The sequence below is a fragment of the Drosophila albomicans genome, chromosome 3 (genome assembly GCF_009650485.2).
Source record: "Drosophila albomicans strain 15112-1751.03 chromosome 3, ASM965048v2, whole genome shotgun sequence".
Lineage (NCBI taxonomy): Eukaryota > Metazoa > Arthropoda > Insecta > Diptera > Drosophilidae > Drosophila > Drosophila albomicans.
In genome coordinates, this window is record NC_047629.2 from 26,278,212 (window position 1) to 26,293,530 (window position 15,319).

Consider the following 15,319-nt stretch of genomic DNA (forward strand, 5'->3'; position numbering starts at 1 on the left):
ATCGCACAAAAAAAAAACAATTAATATCGAAACTATATTCAGAAGATAATCATTGTGTGTTACTTACAGCAAAGTAGGGACTGCATGCTGATAACACCACCTTGTGGGCCTTGAGAAATTTACCCTCAGCGGCGAGCGTGCAATCGACTAGTGTCTCATTTTCCAGCAACGTGTCAAATACACTGATCAATGTGCTCTGATGGTTGTTCCATCGCAAACAAAACTGTTGATCGTCATCCATGTTTATTCTTGTTTCTCTTTATGTGGGGATCAAGAATTGGGAGGAGGAATAGATGAAAAGGGGTTTTTCAGCCTTCCGTCGTCGTTCGACGTGGCTTTGCCCGTTGCGGTTGTGCTCTCTGCTTGGCACGCTTTTCTTTTATCGCAGCTTTCAAGAAAATACTTTTATATGCTTGCAGAAGTAGAATAGTTCAGATAGTAGTTGTTTTGTTGTAAAGTTGATGTTTAAATGTCTGCTTCTTCTTCTTCTTTGTTGTTTTGTCAAATGCTTGTAGTTGTTATATAGATATATCAGTTAAAAACTGCAATGAAAAACGATTGGAAATATTGCAAAGTTAGTCAAAAGTAATCACAAAAAACAGTTCACACACACAAAAAGCATTTTCACACACTTGTCGCCTAACAATCACAATAACAGCAATTAATTGCTCGCTTTTATGCTTTGCCTCTTCAACCAACGCTTCAAGGTCAAGTTCATGTTTTTTTTTCTGTCTCTTTTACGCGAACTTATTATCTTTTAATTTTTTACATTCGATTATTTGCACAACAGCGCCCTCTATATATGACGGACGCCCCACAAACACACAACTGCAAAGCAAATGCAATTTTTCGTTTTATTTCTTGTTCTTTTCGTTTCTTAGCTTGTGCTTTCAAATTACTTCTATCTTGAGTTTTTCTTTTTGTTCACACATTTCTCAACTTCGCTCATTCCACGCATACAAACACACACTCTCACACAGTTTGCAAGCGACAGCAACGAGAGCGCAAGTACAAATGCTGCTCGGCTAACGGATTTTGTGGCGATGTGTGTGTTGGAGATCGATGGAAACGATAAATGACGACGACGCGACAACAACGAGAGACGTAGACGTTGCGACGACGTCGACGCATCGTCAGCGCTAAACGAGACAGAGCCTGAAACAACATAAAGAGGGGAAGTTTCGCAGTCGCCGTCTCTGTCGCAGTCGGCGTCACCAATACATGTGAACGCAAGATGTTTGCATGTGTATGCGTATGTGTGCGTTCGCTCAACGAGGTTTTTTTCTAGTGGGGTTTTCGTTGTGGAAAATTTCACAAGTAGACATTCATACACACACGCACACACATACGTGGGGAAACGTTTATGATTTTCTGATAATTTTAAAGTTGAAGTATGAAGCAATCTTTTCTGCTGCTGCGTCAGTCACAGTTTTTTCTTTTTATTTTGTTGAATTTGTGTGTGACGGTTTGTTTTATGGTGCATTTAAAAATAGAATATTTTCATTAGAAGCAGCAGCACACATAGTCACACATATAAGAGGTAGAACTGCACATAAAGTGATTTCACGATTTTGTTAAATATTTTCTTTTTCACAAACACTTCACAAAACTTACTTTTGCAATTTTCGCAAGCAGGAAAAATGATTTTCTTTATCGACATGAATTTAGTGTTGTATTGGTTTTGGTTGCTGCTTGGTAGTGTAGTTGTGTATAAGTGTGTGTAAGAGTTGTATGTAATTTTTTTGTTGGCCAGCAAACCGCACGCGTCGCGATCTGCCGTGCACACAAAAACCAAACAAAAGCTCCAAGCGCACGAAAGCAACTGAAACGACGCAAATGTGCCAGCGACTGAGAGACCCTTTTTCATATTCGCCGCGCGACACCACTTCGTCGACGCTCGCTCACATCACTCTCTCACTGCTCTCTCTCGCTCGCTTGCCCTCTCGCTCGCAACGCGTTCATTTTGGCATGCTCGGTCGCATTCACTCGCACACACCAACATGGCCGACCAGTGCGAAGTTGCTGAGAACAGCGAACAGCATGCGATTCAAGAGAGCATAATGTATTTGCCTATACATGTGTGAGAGAGTGAGCCTCACATATTTGGGGGCACGTTATGAAATTGCCAAGTAGGCAGGCAGGCAGACAGGCAGGTAGGAAAAAAAGGAGTCTTGTGTTAAATGGTTTGCAGTGAGCGTGCCAAAGAGAAGAGAGCATACTATATAACGGGAATATATCACAAATAAACACACATACAATTTCGTATATAAGGAAACAGGCAAACATAATACGAGCACTTGAATTCGCCGTGAGCGGCTGTCGCTGCGAGCAGGAATGAGAGAGAAAACGTGGCAGTGTTTTTTTTTTTGGAGTCTGATGATGCTACTGCTCTGCTCGTTTGCTGCTGCTGCTTCTGCTGTAGCTACTTTAGCCACATTTTCATTTTTCAAAATGGAAGCGAAAATGAAACAAATGGCGTTGCGGCGAATTTGCATGGAAATTGTAATGTATAAAGAGCAAAAGGGGAGCCCAAATGCATCTGGCTTGCATTCTAGTTTTTGTTGTTGTTGGTTTTGCTTTTTTTCAGTATCCGCTTCCTGCCGTAATTTAATCATCAGCATAAAAGAGGTGGAAAGCAGCAGCAGCGACCGACAGCTGCAGCACGCTCGCTTGTTCGTTTTTATAGCCCCCGCTGACGAGCAACGCCAGGCATAGAGAAGTTCTAACACCACATCGAGTGCAACAGAGACAACATCATGTGTGCTACGTGACGCACAACAGAACGACGCCGTCGTTCGGTTTTTCGCTCGGTTCATCGGGCTCCCTTTTCTCACAAGTAGCTGTTGTTGTTTTTTCGCTAAGTGAAAAGGAAGCAGCCGATCAATATGAAATATAATGGCGAAAATACACAGGCTCTGCTCTGCTCGGCTGCAGCCTGCAGCGCTGTTGCTGCTTGCTGCTGAGCAGAGCGAAATGAGCAAAACGAGGTGGAGCGAAAAAGAGCAGGCGTAGGGCACCGTTAGGCAATGCTTCGTGCGAGGGGATCAGTTTTTTCTATTTACATACAAACTTCTAGGTACATACATTTCATAAGCTACATATGTATATGTGGCCTTTTTATGTGTACATAAGGTGCAAGGCATGCGCAGTGGCGCCATCTGTTTATAGTTAGAGTAACTCTTACCCCAAGAGTGAATGGCATTGATAGCGACGGCGACGGCGACGTTGATGATGCATTGGCTAGACACAATGCCAACGCTTTGCCGCCCGCCTCGAGCCGAGGGTTTTTCCTACGCACACACACAAAGCAAAAGGGGATTTAGTAGTTGTTATTGTAGTTAAACAACAGCAGCCGGCCGCACAAACACACGCACACAGCAAACGAGGAGGAAAGCAATAGGTAAAAACAGGAGGGAGGCTGCAGCAGTCGCAGCAGCAGCAGCATGAAAAAGGATCTCTCTCGTTCGCCCTCTTTCGCTTTGCTTTGTCTCTCGCACACACACACAGGCACACGCACACGTACACAAACTCACAACTTTTAGTGACGCACGCTCTTTGCACATGCAAGGTTTTATTTTTGCGCAGATGGTGGAGGATTATAACGAAAAATGGGATCCTTTTTTCCAGCGCAGGCAGCGCAGCAGCAGCGACAGCAGAAATGTTCGTTGTGTTGTTGCTTTTTCATTATATTACTCTGGCTGGGCCGAGTGAAGTTTTATGCATGTGTGTGTGTGTGTGTGCTGGGAAAAAGTACAGTTGGACCCCACAGCAAAATGTTTTGTAGATGACGACGCCGCGCGCTTTTTACGCTTGGGGTTCGCTTCAGTTCTCTTCAACCTGACGGATGTGGCGCTTAACCAAATAATATAAAGTCAAACACTCAGCATATCACAACAATAATATGAGTATGAATATGAGTAATAACAAAACTGTGAATGTGTTGAGGTCTACTATCAAACGACGTCCAAAAATAATGTTTGCGGAACGTTGTTAGCGAAAAACTCAACGTTGTTTATTCTAGCAATTCTAGCAGTTAAAGTGCTACGGAATTGCATTTACTTCCGTTGCACTGCATCACATGCAATTGCCTGATAAGATATGATATATGAGCAGATTACGTTGATAATGGAAATCATTTTATTGCTGATATTATATTCCCTTCATTTCGTATTTTCCGTTAAATGTATGATCATATTACTTTATTAATGTTGTAATGTGAGTCGCGAAATAATTTAAGAATCATCGAACAAACTTCTTATATAACTTTCCATACATGATCGCATTACGCTAATAAAAATAATGATTTTTAATATTATCTAATTACAAGGAACTTGTATTGGGATCTACTATCAAACGACGTCCAAAATATTAATTTGCGGAACGCTGTTAGCGAAAAACCCAACTTTGATTTTAATTTAGCAATTCGGGATCCAAGAATGTTGAGATCGTCGAAGTTTTTAGACTTCCACAACATTTGACTTTATAAAGAATTGCTATAATACTATGTATTCTAATTTTGTGCTGGGATCTACTATCAAACGACGTCCAAAATTACTATATGCGGTACGTTGTTAGCGAAAAACCCACCTTAATGATATTATCTAGCAACTGCCGTTTGTTAAACGTTAAGATCTAGCTCAACATTAACTTTATAAGCTGTTGCAAAAACATATTAACTTATCTAAATTTTATAGAACTAAGTTTGTTTTATAGTATGTATATCCTCTAAAATGCGAAAATGATGTGTGCTGGGATCTACTATCAAACGACGTCCAAAATTATCATATTGCGGTACGTTGTTAGCGAAAAACCCACCTTATATAATAAATATTCTAGCAACTGCCGTTTGAAAAATGTCATCATATTTCTCAACATTTCTAAAATAGGCAATTGCAACCAATAAAAAAAAGCGACATTTAATGCTATTGTGGAGAGATCTACTATCAAACGTAGCGTTATATCAATTTTCACGCAATGTTAGCGAAAAACTCTCCTGGAAATTTAATCTTGGCACTTGAATCAAATCGTAGCTGAACGGCATAGAACTCATTAAATCAGGGATTCAAATGCCAACAACTGGAGTGCCACGCATGTAAATTGAGTATTATAATAAAAGTCCAAAAAAAAAAGGAACCTTTTCCTTCTATCCTAAGCACGCGCCAGACGGTCCCAGGGTCCCAGACCAGACCGCTTGCAGAGCAACCCCGAAAACTGGTTTGGCCGGTCAGCGCAGCAACAGAAATTAGTAAGGGTCCAACAACTGAGCATAGAGGGTAAACTTTTTGGGGGTTGCTGCTGATGTCGAGAGACACAACCCCTAAAAGTGCCGCCGCCTTGTGATTGTGATCCCCCCACCCTCTTGCCCAGTGGGCTCAACGACGGGGATCATCAACATCAACGTTAACCAACCAACTGTCGTGTGCGTTTCCTTTTTATTTCCACAGGAAGTGCGCGCGACAGCACAGGGAAGGGGGATGTAGTTTACAGAGAGGACCAAAAAGAATGGGGAGAATAAAACTCCAAGAAACGCAAAGCGAATGGAAAATTCTGTCGTTCGAATATATTTCTTCTTTTTTTATTTTGTTGCCTTCTGGAAGATGCTTGGGGCTATATACAACTAAAATTTCAATTCACTTCTGTGCTGCTGCTGTTTCGTTTTTTCTTTTCATTTGTGCGCTCTCTCGGTACGCTGTTCTAAAAAGTCAAAAGAAAAACCGGTTTCGCAAAATACAAGAACTGTGCCATTTCGAAAAACGGGCGAGTGTCGAGACTCGACTCGAGTTGAGTTGGCAGAAAAACCAGTTTAAAGAAAAATAAAGCGCACAGAACGGCGGCCGCAGAACAGAAAAATCGACCGAGGACTGAAAAACAAATTTAAAATGGAAATAACTTCAGAAAAAAAAAAATTAAAATCAAAAGAAAAAGAAAAAGAAAAAAGATTCTTTTTTAAAGAGGAGCTGCGTTGAGTTCTTGCTAAAGAAGCAAGAACAAATATACAAAAATAAAAACAACAAAAAGTTCCCCCCACAAGATTTGCATAAAGTGGAATTTATCTTGTCGCTTGCAAAGCTGAGCAAGACACACACACATGCATACAGATACAGACATAAAATTTGTATATTTACGACGTAAAAATAAACGCCGCAGCAGCAATTCGCCCCCCGTTCGCCTGACAGTGACTTTCAATAATTTAATTTCTGGCAACAGCAACAACAACAACAACGAAGGTGAAGATGGAGGGATAGGGGGAAAGAAGGAGCAGCAACAACTTGAAGCATTCACGGCACAGTCTAAAAAAGCCAAAGAAATCGCTTTAACGTAGGCGTCGTCGTCACTGTCTGCGGCTCATTTTATGATATGTACGGATTTTATTTGTTTATACCCTACATATGCAAAAAGGGCCAAAAGGGGTTGCCAAGGCCCAGATGCTGATGAGTTTTTAGTCATTTATGTATTTCATTTCAAATTGAGTTAATTTATGCTATTTATTTACTTCGTGCTCGATTACAAAATAGATAATTTATTTAAATCCATGGATTAATGTATTCTACAGTTTTTCAGCTAATTATCTTCAACTTTTCGGCATTATGATAATGCGAATTTAATTACCAAATACCTGTATGCAGCAAAACATCGATACACAATATTATATCAAATTATTTGTAAGTTTATCGTACGTATAAACAGCATACCATCTTTCAAAATATCGGTGTTATTTGCGGAAAACATCATATCGATATTAGACTAGCTGATTTTCGCTTGCTCTATTTGAACAGCTGATCTTCTTTTGAGGTCTATCGTAAACTTTCAAATGCGTCATCTTGTAATTATTTTCCTAAAATTAGCAACTGCCACCTCGAAGCATATTTTTCATAGCTTTCTGCGACTTTTTTTTACAGGTGCATAAAATAGTCGTTCAATTCTAAAAAGTTTTTCGATTTTTCAACGCGATCCGCAAGTAGAAAATGTCGTTATTGCCATTAAAAGCCGGCAGAGAAAAACGAAAAACTCGTTTTTTCTTTACGGTTTTGTTGTATTTATTTGTATTTGTAGTTGTTTTTTCAAAAAGCTATTTAAAGTGAATGTTAAGGGCTTGTGTTTTGTGTGGTTTTGAGCACAAGTTCGAGAGTAAAGGGCGTCTCCGTCTCTCGTCTGAATGAGTTGGCTGAAAAATGCCAACCACAAATGGCAAATGAATGTGTGTGTTTTTTTTTTTTGTCTATCACACAGAGTGGAAGCGAGACTTTGTCTCGTTGATCTTGGGATTATTGTCCGTCTTCTCAGTCTTTTCTATCGCAAAGTGGCAGTTTTTTTTTTCTTGGCATCTTGTAATTTGAAAATGTGGTCACGGCAGGTTTTTGGAATGGGTGTGTCTTGAAGTATCTACATGACAGGTGATGTCTGGGGCGTTAACGTATTTACAGATCATATTTGCATATGCTTAAGAAAAATTATGAATATACCGCAAAAATATATAAAGTGTGAAGTGATCTCGAGAGAGAGAGAGAGAAAACTAAGCACGTGAAATTAACTCGAGAATATTTCGAAATCGAAAATCTATCGATAAGCAATCACACCGTTATTCGTTATCGATTATGGGCAAGGCAAGGTAATCAAGCATTTAATGAACTTGACAATGCCGCCAACAAATTCCACAGCTATTATTATTATATGAAATGTCACTAGGCCGTCGTGAAAGTGAAATTGCGAATAAGAGACTAAATTAAGCCCCAAAAAAAATAATCAACAACAACATCGTATAAAATAAAAACAGTTCAACGAACTTTTTGGCCATTGACACACACACACAACAACAGAGACAAGAAAACTAGCTGAAGGCAAAAGCCAAAGCAAAGCAAAAGAGCAGCCAACGATAACGGCAGACACGAAAAAAATAAAAACGTTTGCCCCTCGTTTCGGCATTTTTTGCACATTTCAATTTTTGTTTACTATAAAAAAAGAAACCAAATAAACAACAAGAAGAGCAACTATAATCGTAATAACAATAATAATAACACACTGACGTGTGTCTTGTAGGGCATAGAATTTATGGCTCAAAATGCCAAAGCATGCGACCATAAATGTGTAGGTCAGTGTAGAAATTGAAGAACACAAATAAAACGCAAAATAAAAAAAAAAAATGCAAGGTCGTCATAACGTTTCAAAAAGAGACGTGGGTGGTTCTTCAATCTGATGACAGAAGCTCAAAAAACTGAGCGAAGAATGTGATGAACACATTACACATAACACAATAAACAAAACGCTAAAGCTATTTGGCCTAAAAAAAATAAAATAAAAATAAAAGCGAAGAAAACAAATCTAAAAGTACTAAGCGCAAAAAAAACTCGAGTAGCATTTTTGCGCGTTGTTTTTTGGCCTGAGTATTCGTATTCATATTCGCATTTGTCTTATTCTTCTTTCGTTTTTTGCACTTGTTGCGCAAAAAAGCTTTTATTTTTGTTGCTGTTGCTTTTTGTGCGTGCTGTCTCATTATTATTGTACTTTTGTTATTCTGCACATGTGCGTAGAATGTAAACAAATGAAACTTTTAAGCTGCATGACAAAAAACAAAAAGTTCAGCGCGCTGCTTTTGCTTTGCTTTACTTGCAATGCAATGTGTGCTGTGAGAGGAGAGCCTGGCGCGTGTGAAATTTGGCAACATTGCTCGCGCAGCGAACATATTAAACATGGCGTGTGCGCAACAACAACAACAGCAGCCGCGCACACATAAAGTGAAAGATTATAAAAACGACAAAGCAAAATATGCGATTGTATGTGTGAGTTGTTTGTGTGCGAGGCAAAAACAGGCCGAAAATATGAAAAATGAAAATGTAAACGTGTCTGTAGAGCACGTACATACAACAATAACAGCAACAACTACGACAAGCAGTCGCAACGAAGTAGAAGTGGCGGTCGGGCGAAAAGCTACAGAAAAATAAAAAAAAGAGAGCATACGAAGCGCCAAAGTCTGCGAGCGCTTTATATACAACAAATATGCGAGTATGTGTGTGTGAAAAGTGCAGAGAGAAAATTTCACGCTTTTTGTTATTGTTGTTGCTGCTGCTGTTTGTCTTGAACAAACATAAAACGAAAAATAAACGAAGTCAGCCGAAGCCAAAGTGAGAGGGAGTAAAGTAAAAAAAAGAGAGCGTTGCCAGTCTGCCACAGCATTGAAAAATATTTTATGGTATTGCTGTTGTTGTTGTTGTCGTTGCTGACTGGGTTGCCCATAGGGGGGAAAAACCAAGATGGCGGACACACATAGAGCTCAAAACAGTGCGACACATTTACTTGTTTTTTACATTTCTGACAACGTGCTTTTGAACACATTGTTCTTTGTTATTGGGCCAAAAGAATTGCATTTAGAAAAGCTCGCTTTAAAAGTTTATGCTACATAAACACACGCACACACTCATGCCAATATACGCCAATTAGAAAAAAGCTTATGTAACGACAAGCGGGTCGTTGTCGCCCCCACTCTTTCGCACCAATAAACACAAGAGAGACTGACTGGTTGCATACAAGTGGGAGAGGAGAGAAAAAGAAACGTACATACAATTTTCCACAGCGACACTTGACCTCATTTGCATGTGTTTTTGTGTGTGCGTCTGCTACGTTAAATTAATGAAAATTGCTCATTACTTCAAATTACCAACACACTCAATGTATGTGCATGCTTGCTCCGTTGCACTTAAAAAGCTCCAAATGCAGTGCAGAAAAAGCTTTCACAATAACGCATGAAAAATCGATATGAAAGTGAGGCGCAGCTCTCTTCTCATCATTCACACTCACTCACTCACTCACACTCACAGAGCCATGCAAACTCGTTGGAAATATTGATTTTATATGCAAAAACGCACAGTGCGAGAAAGAGACGTCAAACAATCAACTATTGCACAAATTAGAAAGTACAGTTCTAAGTCTATTTAAAAAATACATATAGTAGATATATAATGCATTCAAGTTTGCTTCATTTTTATAAATGGTATACACACCGAAATAGAATCACAGGCAGCACATAGTCGTCGTCGTGTCGTTTTGATTAGATTTTTTCCTCTTTTTCTTTTTTTGTATTTGGTTGTTGTAGTATTTAAAGAGCTTTGCACATCAAAATTATGTTGATACACACGCACACATACACAGCGAGTAGGTTATATAGAGACGCACGATTTGTATATATTTGTATGTGGTAAAAGCGCGCGGGAGAAAAAGCAATAAAATTGAATTTATTTTTATTGAAAAAGCCAAGTTTTTCCAGTTGAGAGTGTGTGAGTGTGTGTATGTATGTATGTGTAGTTTTTCCTGCTGCTGCGGAGTAGCAGCCCGCACAACAAAATGCGAAACGCGCGGAGCCACTGAAGAAAAACTGACGACTGACGAGCGCGCACGAAAAGTTTTCTGGTCTAGCCAACAGAGCTCTAACGACGAACGAAGTTCCGAACGAGAGAGAGCGAATGAGCGAGCGAGTTCAAAACATTGTACCCAGTTGGAAATGACAGCATGACAAAAGTGCTGCCCGCCACATCACTTTTTCATAGAGCCAACATATGAAGGCTTGCAGCCAATAATATAAACGAGTTTTTCAGAATTATTCATTATGTCAAATATTAGCAACACAGTTACGTTTTATTTGAAATTGTTGAAAAAATGAAATATTTTTATTTTACCAGCTTTGCTGGACCATCATTTCTAATCGCCGTTTGTCCAATTGGGAATTTTGTTATACGTGTATAAGTATTCTCCGTATGACTGTATGCTGCGTGCATGTGTGTGTGCTTTTTGTATGCTTGGCGCGCGCGCAGAGTTGCCAACGCTAATACGAAAAACTCGGTAGCGCATGCAAATTCACAAATTATTTGTTGTGCTTGATAAAAAGGCTGGCTTTGGTGGGCAGCATTAATTAGCAGCCTCAGCTTAATTGAAGCAACTTTGCCAGCTAGCGCCACGACTATTGATAAAAATAGACCAATATACATACATATGTATATGATTTGTGTGAGTGTATGTTTATATTTGATAGTGAGCTGACAACTCTGTCTATGTAGTGGAGTTCAAAAATATCATTCGTTGTGGTCGTTCGCTATTATTGTTGTAGTTGTTGTTGTTGGTGGTGTGTTGCTCGCTCATGTAGGGGGCGAGATTGTGTATGAGTTTTTGCCAAGGCGAAGCCATAATGTTCACAAGAACAAAAACTGCCGTTGCCAAGCTATCTCTCTCTCTCTCTCTTTCTCGCTCTCACTTTTGCTCTCTCTCGCGGTATCTCCTTTTCTATGCATACACGTAGTATGTAAATATGCATGTGTGTGTTTGTTTGTGTGTTGGGGGAGACAGCATGTAAAATGGTTTTGTATGCATTGCATTTTGTACTTAAAAAGTGCAAATTATTTTGTGAGTATATGTATGTATGTATGAGTGTTTGAGTATGTATTTATTTAATGATCGTTCATGCACACAAACAAAAAAATACATACACACGCACACGTACATATGCCGATTTATTTTAGGTTCCAGCATGACTTCATCGGAAACATTTTCTTTCGCTCTGCTCCCCCTCATTCTATTTAAGGTAATGCGTGTGTCTGTGTGTGTGTGTAATTATGTACTTCAATTCTAAACGGTGTTGTGTTTATGCCTTATGTATTTGTAATTAACGCTTTTATGTGAAATTCTACACGCTTGATTAAAAAGCTCTAAGCGATACTAATTGACGAAATGGAGACAGTTTTGGCTTGCAAATATTCACGACAGCACTTTTTCAATTTAAATGATGATCAGTTTGTAATCTAAGGAATCAGGACAATAAAGCTTTTCAAAAATATTTCCTTAATGGTTTAATATGTATGGAACCTAACATGTGTGTATGTGTATATCTACATATGTAAAAATGCTGTATGAGTAAGTACTTTACATAGCAACACGTATCGCATAATAAGTAGCTCACCTGCATTCAATGAAAAGCTCTTTCTCTCTTCCGCTGCCTTTTTCTCTCCACCCCTTGGCGCAGTTAATAGGCACAAAAACTTCAAGTCGGTCACGTAGAAGCTTTTTCCTTACGTTTTGCATTCGCCTTTATTATTGTGTGTTGCATTAGTCAAAACGACTGCGACTGCGATGTCGACTGCGTTGGCGGCTGCACTGTCACCTAGGCCTGCCGCCTGCCTGCTGCAATGGCAGCTGCGTCACACACACACACGCGCACGCACACATACACGCGCGTATGATTACACGTAAAGCAAGCACACAAGACAAGTGAAAATCAAACACTGACAATTATCTATGCACATGCACACATACACTCACGCGTATGTATGTAATTGTGTATTATGATATTTGCTCGTTTGCTGCTTTTTAATTATAATAAATTATATTTCAACTGCGGCCCGAGGGCCATAAACCAAATCGAACGACTTTTGTGTTTGTTGCCTTTGCATTATTCTTCCAGCGCACTTTATAGCTGTGCTTTGTTTTTATTTTTGTGTTTTAGCTTTATGTAAGCGGGCGAGTAACAAAATGTTTTACTGATGTTACTCGTTGTTTTGTTTTTTTTTTTTGTTTTTTTTTTGAAGCAGGTGCTAAAGGAAATCTGCTTACGTTATGAAGCAGCGCACTAACGACACACGCTATACAATATTCCTGAGAGTTCCATTTGTTACTGCACTAAACACAAAAACTGTGCGAAGCCAATGCCAAAGCCAAAAGCAAGCAAATAATAAGAATAAGAGTCAAAAAAGCTACAGAAACAAAAACAAAATGCAAACACACAAAAGCACAAACGCACACACACACGCACAATATATGCATAGGCGACACGAAGCTCGAAATTGTTGTTAGTGTTGTTGGTATTTTCGCATTGCATGCGAAATAACCGAAGATCACTCGTGAGTGGCGGTGACTTTGCCTTAGGTGTGTAGTACACAGTGTGTACCTTTTGCATGCCTGTGTTTGTGTGCGAGAAGTGGCGACTTTTGCGTGAGTGTGCTTTTGTGTGTTTGGAAAAGGGGAAGGCCAAGTGGAAGTGGAAGTAATGCGCTAAATGGAAAAGTAAAGAAAAATTTGGTTCTTATGTGTGAAAGTACAATGCCTTTGTAGATGTACCTATGTATGTATTCATATTTATGTATGAATGCTGTATGTAAACAAACGTACCAAGCAAATGAAATGCGAATACTTATGCATGTTTCGTATATGATAATTACGACGTCATCGAACAGAAACTTTGTGTTAATCTTAATAAATTCATATTGTGTGTTTGTTTCTATGATAGTATTGCTTAAATATGTACATAAACAGTGTGTGTTGTCATCTACACACATTTATTTTATGGTCATAAATCAAAAAATAAACATTTAGCGGAATCATCAAAATTCCATAGTAGAGAAGGTGTCAAGAATGCAGAGTTCAATGCGAACCTTTCTGAACATACCCGTTAACTTAAGGTTAAAAGGGTATATATTAAGTGTATATCATTTAATTTATTAATTATCATAATTATATTATTACATAAACTATTTACTATCATAAGAAAGCACAAAAATTATGATTAAAAATGCAAATCTGATAAATACATAACTAGCAAATGAATTCTTTGCAAATTCAAAAGCAGACGAACAGGTTGCGAACATACATAAGTAACGGGAATTAAAGTTTATTTTTTTTGTGACTGATTTCTAGTCCGAAATTTAAGAGTTTAACTATAATAATAATTAATAAAGAAATATTATTATAATATTATTGAACAGGCTTTAAATATAACATTTAAATCTTAAATCTTCTTTATTTAGTAATAGTCTCCTTTTTTTTAATTAAGAATAATTTATTCACTGAGAAAAAACTGAGTATATCTCAATCATGCATAGCCAACTGAAACTTTATTACAATTTCAATGTACTTTTTGTAAGTAGCAATGGAAAGTGGGAGATAAAATTAAGGGCTTGAAAAAATAAATATATAAAAATAATTTTGAAATGGATCGTGATCTCATTTAATTTATATTTATTATACAAATATATCTTTTTTAACTGTTCTATAAGAACCTAGCTCCCTATAGGGTCTTAGCCACACAAGGCATGTGAGGTCGTTAGCCATTAACTATCATAACTTTTATTAAAAATGAAATTCTTATAGAGCAAACAAAACTAAAATCATATCAATTCATAAATATGTACATATTTTGTAAATTTTTAATAGATTTTTCTTTTGGTTCAACATTAACATTCTAATACATTTTGCTTGAAATTTATAATATTATTGGGTTCTTTTTTTATTTTTTTTTCCTTTTAGAACACAAAGTTATCTTTACTCTAGATTTTTCTATATTTTTTTCAATTTTTCCTTGTTCTTTGTAATGTATCTTCAGTCTAAGAAAATGTATCTTTTAGTCATTATTAAAGTATTTTGTTGTCATTATTAAAAATATTTTTATGTATGCAAATATTTATCTAAAATGTTTTCTACGAAAGCTGTCATTATCAATGAATACTACCCATTTGGGCTCCCTCCCTCTTCGAAGTGGAGCCGCCCCTGTAAGTGCTGACATCAAGCATTTGTCGGTATGTATATATGTATGTTGTATGTGTGTATGTGTGTAAGTAACTACTTATCATATGAATCTGTTTGTTTCTAAACTTGCGACTTTCTAATGGATTCGTCTAATGCTCAAACATACGCGTACATTATAAATCTCCGCTTTTTCTGGCATTTATAATTTTTTGCAGCTTTTTTTTTGCATTAACAATTGCTCAAACTTGATTTGGATGCTTCTTAAAATTACTTGTTTAAAAAAAGCAAGAAAAGAAAAATATCAAAAAGCAACAACAGTAAACCATAATTGCGCTGAGAGCTTCTAAAAGTTGTGCACATTATTAGCAACTGCGCTTGATGCTGACGTCGCTGCCAGCGTCGACGCTGGTATCGCAGCAGCTTCGGCCTGCGCGACGCCCGCGCAAAAAAACAGCAACGCTCGCTTTTGAGATTCGGCGCGGCTTTAAAAGCTGCGCTGCAAGAAATTAACAACAATAAAAGTTGAAAATTGTTTGCCATGACAAAGAAAATAATCGTTAAGCTTGGATTTTTTTTTTGTTTTGTGCTTCGTCTGGAGGAGGCGAAGACAGTTGAAAAACTCGTTTTGGGTACGCTTTGATTTGTTGTTATTGTTTTTTTTTTTCTTTTTTTTTTTTTTGGCAACACTTTTTTTTCGTCGGTTGTCCGTGCTCAGCAGGCAAAGTGAAAATTATTCGCCGCGCCCCGTCAGCAAATGCTGAATACTTTGATTGTTGTGCGCTACAGAAATACCAAAAAAAGAAAAAACCAAAAATAAAAG

General features: G+C 38.0%; 1 protein-coding gene across 27 annotated transcripts in view; it reads right to left on the bottom strand.

Annotated features, from left to right (window-relative positions):
* Positions 1-12,627, bottom strand: part of LOC117569144 (longitudinals lacking protein, isoforms F/I/K/T) — a 75,540-nt gene extending 62,913 nt beyond the window's left edge. For 5 of the 27 annotated variants that reach the window (XM_034250191.2, XM_034250185.2, XM_034250190.2 and 2 more), the window contains exons 1-2: positions 9,996-10,372; positions 68-542 (exon numbers count right to left, since the gene is read on the bottom strand). In XM_034250191.2, the coding sequence (XP_034106082.1) occupies positions 68-241 (174 nt within the window). In that variant the 5' untranslated portion in view covers positions 242-542; positions 9,996-10,372. Of the gene's footprint in view, positions 1-67; positions 543-1,614; positions 1,821-9,995; positions 10,378-11,941 lie in introns of those variants that run through there. The other 22 variants (XR_007954730.1, XM_034250180.2, XM_034250183.2 and 19 more) reach the window with 11 other exon arrangements.
* Between the last annotated feature and the right edge of the window lie 2,692 nt (positions 12,628-15,319).